This window comes from Protomyctophum parallelum (assembly GCF_964188405.1).
Source record: "Protomyctophum parallelum genome assembly, chromosome: 19".
Classification (NCBI taxonomy): domain Eukaryota; kingdom Metazoa; phylum Chordata; class Actinopteri; order Myctophiformes; family Myctophidae; genus Protomyctophum; species Protomyctophum parallelum.
In genome coordinates this window covers 9362951-9374361 of record NC_139717.1, presented here as the reverse complement: position 1 = coordinate 9374361, position 11411 = coordinate 9362951, and the positions used below count along the sequence as shown (strand labels likewise).

General features: G+C 43.2%; 1 protein-coding gene across 2 annotated transcripts in view; it reads right to left on the bottom strand.

Moving 5' to 3' along the window:
- Positions 1–11411, bottom strand: part of znf292b (zinc finger protein 292b) — a 30579-nt gene that overhangs the window by 7901 nt on the left and 11267 nt on the right. For both annotated transcript variants that reach the window (XM_083790675.1, XM_083790676.1), the window contains exons 2-7: positions 9657–9811; positions 5391–5469; positions 4787–4922; positions 4026–4228; positions 2359–2495; positions 296–437 (exon numbers count right to left, since the gene is read on the bottom strand). In XM_083790675.1, coding sequence (XP_083646801.1) covers positions 296–437; positions 2359–2495; positions 4026–4228; positions 4787–4922; positions 5391–5469; positions 9657–9811 — 852 coding nt within the window. The remainder of the gene's footprint in view (positions 1–295; positions 438–2358; positions 2496–4025; positions 4229–4786; positions 4923–5390; positions 5470–9656; positions 9812–11411) is intronic.

The following is an 11411-nucleotide window of genomic DNA, read 5'->3' as shown; positions in this document are numbered from 1 at the left end:
CTTGTAGCTGTGTTTGATATGTCCTTCTACATAGCAGCGGTTGTTTATGCTTTAGGAAAAAAGAAAAGAAAGCACGTTATGCCCAGTAACTAAACTTCCGAATGCAGCCCAGGCACCTAGGCTACAATCTAGCCTGACATGACCTTGAGTCCCGATCCCGGCGGCCTTTTCTGCTCCCCATTTCCTGTCAGCCTACTGTCCTATCAATGAAAAGGCATAAAATGTATTGCTCTTGCCATAAAGCCTTGGTCTTATAAGCGTAAGCTTAACAGACAAAAGCCTACTGTGTACCGACCTCTGACTGGATGACCTTGATGAAGAACAAGATGTGAAACACTGTTTTGGACAGTAAGGACATCTGCCGACATCGCTCTAGGAAGGCCTGGTCTGACGGCTCCAACCTCTTTAGCAGCTTACTCCAAAACAATGTGAGCTCCCTGGTGTGGAAAGAAACTTAGTGAACACAAAGTGTAGAAGTCTTGGCATGAGTTCAGACAGAACCAAGTCATCACATTTGATTTCATTTTCAAGTCAGAACAAGTAAATGTAAATGTGCAAAATAGCCTCTAGAACACGTGTTACTAGGGCCCACTTCTCGGCCCACCCACCTTATACGGATCATTTCTATTGGCATCACAATGAAATAATACCATGACTTTTGCTTTTTACAATATTAGTAGTAGTAGAATTGTACGTAGTACGTACATGTTATGATTAAAATCTTTGTTTTAACAATTATTTGGAATACCCTCACAGCCCACAGGTTGGGAATCGCTACCCTCTCATATCAACACCCGGAAACACTTCACCCAATCAGCAGGAAATTACTCATGTCATCCCCCAAATGCATATCAAATAGGTTGAACCAATTCTAAGTAGGGATGCACCGAAAGGGACATTTTTGGCCGAAACCGAATATAGGAAACAGTTGGCTGAATACCGAATATGATTAATATTATATATTCTTTCCTACCATTGCTGTCATGGCCGTACCTAAAAGCTACCTGATTTATGCAGAAAGTTAAATTATGTTTGATGCAAAACCTAACTTAAATAATAAATCACTATTATGAGTCCATAAAACATTTATTCAGCTCTTTTGAATGCATTCATTGCATACACTATTCAGTGATATATTTTCTGCCTATTCGGGCCGAAACCGAATAGGCCGAAATTGCATTTTTAGCCATTGTCTGCCGAATATTTTCTGCAGCCGAATATTCGGTGCATCACTCGTTCCAAGGGGTCTATACTAGTGCTGCCGGAATTGTCCAAAAATTACATTCGGATATTCGTTTTAAAAACCCACGTGGATTCGAGCAATTCGACCCATTCGGATTTCAATTCGAGCCATTCGGATTTATTAATAATTATATTTACACCAATACAACCTGAGACATAACATTTAAGATCGCATTGCTGGCGCAACTCTCTCTCTCTCTCCGCGCATTGGTGCTGCTGAAAACCGAGTTGGGAACACAATGCATGCATTCTCCCTTCTCCAGTAAAACTTCAGACATTTTTCTTAAATGAGCAATCCTACCACACAGCCTTATCAAAACGAGGCACGGAGGCAGTATTAATTCACAGAACAGAACAGAACACTGCATTGCTGCTGCTGCCGGACCCGGCACCACATTTCATCCTTACGCATTTTATTTATCTTTTTGAGTGGTGCAACCACTCCTACAACCAGCTTGCAATGTCCTCGTACGTGTTTGTGTGTGTGTCTGTGTGTGTGTCTGTCTCGTACTTGTTTGTGTGTCCATGTGAGCATGAGTATGTGACTTAAAAATAGCAGTAGGGGGCGCCAGAAACAGTGAGAGGGGTAGTGACTCTAATGAGAGAGAGTGAGAGAGGTAGTGACTCTAAGGAGAGAGAGAGATAGAGAGAGAGAGAGAGAGAGAGAGAGGGGGGGGGGGGGGGGGGGGGAATTGCACCACTCAGTTCACACGTGTGTGATTTTTATAATTTCCTGAAGGATAAAGTCGCTTCATGATTGAAGATTGATGAGTGATAGATCTGTGTGTTGTCTAAAAATATACTCTCTAAAGGCTCCCGCGGCCCCGCCCGCGCTGCGTAGTCTGCGTTTAGGAAGAGTATGAGGCATTCTTGTGTCGGCGTGTCGCGTGGCAAATATAACTAATCTACAAGCTCACAAGTCACAACGCGTCGCTTACCCATGGCACCGTCTCGCGAAAACTACTAATAATAATAACTAAAAAATTATTTGTATTATTATTTTTAATTCTAACCTTAATTTTATATATTCGGTTATTCATTACTTTTTTTGATTCGAAAATATATTCGGATATAGAATATTCGTTGGCAGCACTAGTCTATACTTTGTTTTCTTACCAAGCACAATATGTGTCTGCTTGTAGAAGCTGGCGGGTCAGGAAGGCAGAGCATAAGCTGAAAGCAGCCTTCTCGTCTCCCTCAGATTCCAGGTTGCAGATCATCTCCAGTGCATCGCGACAGTCAACCCTCGAAAGCTGTAAAGACAGGTACAGCATATGAGTTATGAATGAATCACACAAAAATCCACTGTGTTTTGGCAAACATTAAGTGAAGCTTTTAGATCTACAAGCTCGGAACGTTCTGAGCTTGCGTTGTAGATCGGCTATTTTCGGCGAAGATGTGTACTGTAGAGGGAAACATAGGAGGGGGCCTAGTATAGACCCCTGGGGGACTCCGGTCAATGAAGTATAGGCCTATAGGGATTAAGTAGTTACAATGGAAAGTTTTAATTAATTTCCACAATGTGCTACATGTACAGTATACTGTACATTTGTATGCATATATTGTAGGAGTTGAGACATTACATTTAGTTAGACTCCACAGATAGTGAAAATAGCCAATCTACATGCTCACAACCTTGTAGATTGGCAATTCTTCTTAGGCAGGGCTCTAAATGAACACTTCCTTTGCCAGGGAATTTTTCATAATAAAGGCACTAGAGTGCAAAGCAGATGAGGCAGATTTTACTCTGAAAAGCCCCACCTTCCATTACCCCACAAAACTGGGAAGCATAATCTTTTTATGGTGGGGATGGTGTTCTAAGGTTTGTATTCAGCACTCTCTCCCTCCAAACACGACGAGTCGAGTTGATGCCAAAGAGTTCAATTTTGGTCTCATCTGCCCACATCACCTTCTCCCAAGCTTTCTCAGAATCATTTAGGTGTTCATTGGCAAACTTCAGACGGGCCTGTACATGTGTCTTCTTGAGCACGGGGACGTTGCGGTCACTTCAGGATTTAAATCCATTACGGCGTAATGCGTTTCCAATGGTTTTCATCCCCACTGTCAAGCATGGAGGTGGGAATATTATGCTTTGGGGGTGTTTCTCTGCTAAGGGTACAGGACAACTTCACCGCGTTGTGGGTTTGATGGACGGGGCCATGTACGGTAAGATTTTGGACTAGAACCTCCTTCCCTCAACCAGAGCACTGAAGATGGGTCGTGGATGGGTCTTCCAGCATGACAACGACCCAAAACATACAGCCAAGGCAACAAAGGAGTGGCTCAAGAAGAAGCACATCAAGGTCATGGAGTGGCCTAGCCAGTCTCCAGACCTTAATCCAATAGAAAATCTGTGGAGGGAGCTGAAGCTTCGAGTTGCCAAGCGACAGCCTCGAAACCTTCAGGATTTGGAGAGAATCTGTAAAAAGGAGTGGACCAAAATTCCTCCTGAGGTGTGTGCAAACCTGGTGACCAACTACAAGAAACGTCTGACTTCTGTGCTTGCCAACAAGGGTAGTAAGTATTAAGTCATGATGTGCTTGGGGATCAAATACTTATTTCACCTGATCAAATGGAATATATACATAATGTTTTATTCTGGACTTTTTTGTTGATAATCGGTCTCTATCTGTTAACATAAAAGTACCATAAAAATTATAGACCGCTCATTTCTTTATATTAGGGCAAATTTACAAAATCAGCAGGGGATCAAATAATTATTTCCTTCACTGTACCATACAATATCTAGTCTCATATCACAGTATCTAATCACTAGTTCATACCTCTTCCATCAGCTGATCCTGTTCAGAGGTAGAACAAAGGCAGACCAGGTGCATCTGCTTGAAGTGGCCCTTCCCTTCGAAGGCTGTGTGCTCTGAGCAGGTCTTTGCCAGCAGCGCAGCTTTCCCCATGTGGTTTTCCTTCATTAGGTGCTTTATTCTCATTTCTAGCAGGACAGGCCCCTCCAGTGTCAGGAAATCATCAACTGGAAATCAAAAGAAACCCTTTAAACAATCTTCAAAAAAGGTACTGCAGGTTAACCAGGTTTTATCAGTCCCTGGCTGGACAGCTACAAGGACAACCAGGTGAATGCAATTAATGTCCCAGTAGGTTACATGATGAAGAGACAGCAGCACCAATACCAAGGTTAGGGGGTCAGGAACCACTGCTGTGAAGTCACATTTCCATTAGTACTAAAGTCTGCATAGAACTTCCGCTACCAACCCCTTGAACACTTCAACCTCACTAGCGTCTGGGCATCACATAATAGGTATCAGCAAAGATATCAGATGTACAGTACAAGGTGGGACACCCATCAATGAAGTATATATAATATGGGGTACAACATCGTAGGTGTAAGTAGGTGACAACATCGACCCCTATCTAAGACACATTTTCAAAATGTTTCTAAAATAGCATATTGTCGTACGACAAAGTATAAAATAGGGCTTAAGTGGTTAAATCAGATAAAGTAAGATTAGACACCTTGTTAAGTATAAAATAGGGCTTAAGTGGTTAAATCAGATAAAGTAAGATTAGACACCTTGTTCTGTCTGTAGGTCCTGACAGGACAGAAGGCTGAGCAGGACATCGTTAGTCCAAACACCAGAGTGCTGGGCCAACACGGACAGCATGGACAGCTGACTAATATCATTCTCCTGCAGCTTGGCGTGGGCAGTCTGCACACAACAGAACCATTGGAGGAGTTAAAACACTCAAATGTATTATTTCAAGGACACAGTTTAATGTGTCCTTTGGTGAAAATAGGCTAACATTCAGGTCTTTGAGAAAAGGTTGGGCCAAGGATAGCCTCGATACCCAGGCTTTCATTTCGTCTGCGCGAAAGATGAAAGCCTGGAAAAAGCCGTGGGCTGAACCAGTCTAAAAGTGGGAGTCAACCCTTCCGGGTGGGCGTCGCTCTAAATGATGTGACGTAGCGCTGCACTAGGGGGGAGAGGAGGGGCCGGGGGTGACGGACAGATCGATGAGATCCAATCAGGGTGCGCGCATTTCTGAGGCGCGACCCGCCCCTCTAGACCAGAAATGTCTCTGCTTAGGTCAGGCTAGGCCAAGGATAGACCCCTAGGGGAGCCCAGTATTGCTTAACAGACTCAGATCCATGAAATAGAAAAATTGAAATACTTCACCTGGACAGATGACTTGAATTCATTCCATATTGCATCAGGAAGTTCCTCCTTCAGTGAGAGTAAAAGCTCCACAAAATTCCTGTAGTTGGAGAAGCAACCAAATAAATGTAATGCTATGGTAATGTCTAACATAATGATATCAAACTAAAATGTACTCAATGAATTAACGAAGCCCTTTTTCCCATTTAACAAATTCATAATTACTTTATTAGTGAATTAAAATGTCCCCATCGACTTTACATGGGAAAATGCGACCACACCGCACACCCTAGCATTACACACATCACAGGCCACCGTTCTCGCTGTTACCCCACTGTCATGCTTCCTCTGCTACAGCCGCAACACAACAAACAGTAGCCTATACAATTTTGCGCCTGGCCGACACAATGTCACGCCCCTATTTCATCTGCTGCTCTCAGTAGACTGGATTGTAACATTCCACCGCGGCGACCAGGCGCATTCGCCACATGGTGCTCACGAAGGACACACTGCTGATCACTTTCCCAGTAGCCTAAAGGTGTTTCAAGGCCAATGGAATGAGCGGGTCCAGTTGGTTCGATAATATAATTCATCACTGGAGGGAGGGGCCCGGTGAAAGACAGCTACAGCTGCACGAACAAAGTGAAGCGACTGCAGCAACTGGAAACGTACGGTATATCTTCAGGTTTGCACGCACCTTCAGTGCACAAGCCTCTAGCCTGCCTTTAGCCATACTGATAACTTAAAGTGGATTCGCTTCCTCCCCGATATCATAGAGACAACTTTGCAATGTTCCAACGTCTCTAACCAACCCTGGGCCGTGTGCCGTGCGTGTCTCAGCCACACAGAGGCATATTTATGTGAGTCCCAGCAATACTTGCAGACCCCCCCCCCCCCAGGGGTGTCACAGGATATCTGATTAGGTGGGGGGATGAGCTTGGGGAGGGGATGATGCCTGCACGCCGTTTTATTTGTTTGTTCTATTTTCAGCCTATTCCCAGCTAGGCATGATTTGGCTAGACAAAAATGGCACAGTCGCCATTCAATCAATCTTAAATGGGCCAATAGGCTTTCTTATGGGGGAAACAGAACTTCTTGCTGACGTCCAAGTGAAGAAAAGAAAACGTCAGTCGGGTAGTTAATTAAAAGTGTGTGTGGGGGGGTGAAATCACCTATCCCCCCCCCCCCTCCCCCCCAGGGAATGTTCCACACGCAGACCACTTGCCTAATATTATTATACCTTTGTGCCCTTTCCAAGCTCAGCCGTTAACAATTCGCTCACAATCAATGTGATCTATTGTATCGCATTACCCACACTGTACATAATTTCCTGTTCATATATTAGAACAGGTAAGGCCCTAGTCAAGTACAACCAAGCAGAGCACATGAGATTCACCACGGGAAACTGAAAATACCAAGAATATGTAGCATGCCAGGTAAGGTACACCTGACTAGTAGAGGGGAGTTTCTAATATTCTTCACACTTTGCCAACAAACCTGACATTTAAGTTATATGTTCCAAATTGACAATTTGCCTTGAAGAAAGGCTTACACTACCAAAAATACTAGTCTTTCAAGCCATACAACTTTTCCACAGTCTGTAAATGCTACAGTCTGTAACTAGGGCTGTTGGAAGTCGGGAAGCTGTCATCTGATTGTCATGTTTCAAATATAGTTTTGAAATACAATTTGAATTTACATTTCTGCTAAGCAGCAAGTTATGTATACTTTGACTAACTTGATTAACACAGTACAGAGAGTAGGGCAATTCACACAACTGAAGAGACGAAACATAAGTGAGAGGAGGCGGGGCATATGGTTTACTCCTTCTCATGTTATTCAGCGACTGTTTAGGAGGAAGTGTTTGAAAAATGTGTGAGCCAACAGTCTGACTACATAAATACAGACAGCAGAGCAGAAACAAACACATACAGCAAACTATGCATGTACCTTCATCATGAACACACTGAAACACAATGCTTTAACCCTGGCATCCCCATTATAGGCCAGGGCTTGACACTTAGCATTTCTCCAAGCAGCACAGGTCCTCCCAAGTTGAAATATTTAGTAGCACACAAATAATTTTAGGGGCATGGTGAAAAGTTATCAAATGTGATTTTCTTTTTCAGCTGTGATTTTCCTTCAATTTCCTAACCATCTGTACGAAGACATCAGAGACACATACTTCCCACAAATTGTTACTATAGGGACATCTGGGCACCTCAACGTTTGGCCATTGTGTCAAAAATGTTAAAAAGAAAATATTTGAAAAATGGTCTTAACCCATTCTGACCTGAGATCAGATTCATACGAGGTTTCCACTGGACACACACTGGACTGATTAATCCATTCTGACCCGAGATCAGATTCTAAAAATGTCAGTCTTTTTTCTTTTTTTTTTTTTAATAGCAGACCTACAAGCTCGTATCGCGCCACTCGGTGGCGCGATACGAGCTTGTAGATCTGCTATTTTTCAATAGCTAAAGCATAACATGATGCCGACACCAAAATGGGTTCCCGGTCAGAATGGGTTAAGTAATGTAAATGATGTGAACATGCATGGTACATCATTATCAGACTTAATTTGATCCTTCAACTTATTTATGCCTTCTGTACAGTATAAATTGTCATTGATTAATTGTTCACACTGTCGGCTGTTTGTAAACTGCAGAGGAGCTCTTCTTTCCACATGCATTTTCTGTAGCTCCAAAACCACAACGCGTCGCGGATGAAATGCGCGGTGGGCTTGTAGGTCAGTTGTGTTCCCTGCATTGTGAAGCGAGAAACAGCAGCAGAACGCAGATACATACAGGGTGTTTTCAAAGCAGTGCACTACAATGGGTCCCAGACGACAGCTAGCTACACAGCATTTAACATTAAAACAATGTCAAATGTGCAAAACAACACCTTCACGTGAAACCTTCAGTGCTATAATTGCTACCGGCGCTAATCACAAAGACATCTTTAACTATGCGCGCTGTATGGATACACGGCCTGGTCACATCAAACATTACCACTCAACGTAACGCAACAGAGGCTGTACAAGATCTCCACAAAAGTTTACTCATGCAGATCGGCTACTTTCTCCGTTTGATAACTCTGATTTGTCCTAATGTTGATCGTTGGTCCTTATAACTCTTCTCACTGCACTGTCTGCTAGACCTGGGCAGGCTGAGGCGCCAAGAGGGGCTGCTTGAGCCCTGCATGAACAGCTCGCATGCACGTTTGCAACTAGAGCAGTGGACGCACACACCCGGGCGCTCTCCTTATTAAGCGGCAGTGCCGCAGAGAAAACTAGAAAAAGTGCCCTTCCGGGCACAGGTCTCCACCAGGTTATCCACAGATCCGTGCAGTTAGAGGTAAAAACACTTTTCGGCCAGTTATAGCGCCACCTTGAGGCTGAGTTGAAATTGTTCATGTGGCATTTCGTCCTCGGCCTAGTGGGAATGTGGGTGCACAATTTCACGGAAATCACGCGATGTGTTCATGATTTGCAGCATTTTGTTTGAAACTGAGCACTCCTGTGAACTTTGGAAGCCAATCTTAACCAATCAGGATGGAGTCTGATAAATCTGAAAGACCCGTTTCGTTGAATGGCTCTAGAGAGACTGTGTACCAATTTGCGTGATGTTTGGACAAAATCTGTAGGTGTACTGTGCAAAAACTTGTTTTGCACAAAGCGGCCTCCTGGTGGCGCTATAACAGGCCGTTCTGGAAAGTTTGGGGCAGAGGTTCATCGTTGGCATCCAGGGAGTGTGTGTGCAAAATATGGCATCGACCGGGTTAACGGTGGCCGAGATTAGCTGTTCACGGACACACGGACGGACGGACACACACACACACACACACGGACGGACGGACACACGGACGGACGGAGTGCAAAACATACTCTCCCCACATGCCTTCGGCCTGGTGGAGACAATTATTATTATGAGGATCGGCTTGGCACATGTACTGAACCGTTGAACGGTCAAATTCTGTAGTCTCACGGGTGCTACAAATTGCATTTCACAATTCACAGTTCACACGGTACTATTTTTACTAGCAAATGGTAGTACCTGCTCGCACTGTCGAGCCCTATAATAGGCTTGTCATCATAATATTATTCTGCAAAAATTGTACAAAAACATTCTGTGAAAATAGCACATCTACAAGCCATGCATTGTGAGCTTGTAGATCGACTATTTTCGGCAAAGATAGTTGTAAAAGGAGAAAAGGACCAAATATAGACCCATGCCATGGGAACAAAGTACATAGGGTTAAAGTGATTATTAAATCTGCACTCACATTGAAAGCCTTTCAAGCACAAGGAGAACATTTTCGCACAGTGGGGAGAGGAATGGAGAGGCCTGGGCATAACTCAGCAGGGCCACTGTGTACACTTCCACCAAGGGTAGAGGGTTCTCCTCAATCTTCCACCGGCCAGCATACTCCAGCAGCGTCTAGGAAAAGCGTGATAAACGAGGAGATTAACCACATGAAAACTAGGGTTGGGATCCGACCGGAACCAGATCCAACATTGAGGAACCGGAATCGGTTCCATCACATTCTTTGGAACCGGTTTTATCACAATGTCAAGAGAGCTGGTATGTGTACTTCATGTACAGTATGATAGGAATGCAACGATACAGATTTTTCAATTCCGATCCGATATATTCATTTTGAGATTTCCCGATACACACCAATATCCGATATTTTACATAGCAAAAGTTTTAAATACAAAATGTGCATTGACATTTTGTAGCGTGGCATAATAGAGACCTCGATTTAGTCAGACCATTACTAACACTATCCCAAACCCTAACCTAACCTGCAGCACAGGTGATTTGTAACCCGCAGCACAGGTGATTTGTAACCCGCAGCACAGGTGATTTGTAAACCGCAGCATGGGTCTGACTAACGGGTGGTCTGACTTAAGGGAAGTCCCCTTATTTTTGAGGGGCACCAGCCCCTCCTATATTCAGCTATTAGTGTAGATTTTTGTCTTACACAAACATTAAATTCCCATGGACAATGAATGGAGAATTTACAACATAGTGTCTGAGCAAATAGACATGTTTTACATCATGATGTACAATGATAAGAGTGCCCCTCACTTCACACGGGTGTGATTTTTTTAATTGTAGGATAGGCTTCAAATAATAGAGCAGTCATACTATTAATATCGTTTGTTCTGTAATGTTACACAAGGATACACAACATATCTCTAAATAGCAAATAATGTACAAAATTGCTTTACATTTAAATTCAAAGAGGGGATGTTTGTGCAACCTGTAAACCTTAAGGCAATGGCAACTTGTTAATAATATTAATAACCCATAGTATTAATTATGTACAAAGGTACCTTTTTACCCCTAAAGTGATGCCTGCATGTAACCTGTTAATTAATACTATAGTTAAATAATAATAATTATTATTAATATTATTGCTAAGTACAGTGGTACCTTTTTACCCCTAATGTGATGCCTGGAATCAACTGCGCCATCATGTGACAAAAGCCTTGAGGCTTACCGACATAACTCAAGGAGAAAAGAAATACCTCAGGACGTTTGTTATGCTCATGGTGGTTATGCTACTTTAGTTTGCAAACTCTGTCTTTGTTTTAAGAATTGCACGACACTTAAAATCTGAATCAATATTTGAGCTTCTGTCAACAATGTCATGGTTTGATAACTATGCAGCTATAGCACATGTGTGCAGTTAATATATAGCAAGAGCAGACAATCTCATCAACAACACTGTCAGAACACAGCCATGGTGTGGAGGTGTGTAGATGAGGCTCCACAAAACTGAACTGCGCAAAGTGCACATGCAGTGACTTGAATGATCAGCGGGTAAACTCACTTTATGCTTTTAAGTCTGTAAGACAAGGGATTCCATTCTCTTGTATATTGCACCTTGGGGCTTTAGTCTCCGTTTGCAGTCTGTACACACTGGAGGTTGGATTCGCTCACTGCACTGCAGGACGGACTGTAGTAAACATTAAATACGTTTCCCCCACCTGTATCGGAGCTTGTATCGGTGCCGTCAAATCCGATCTCC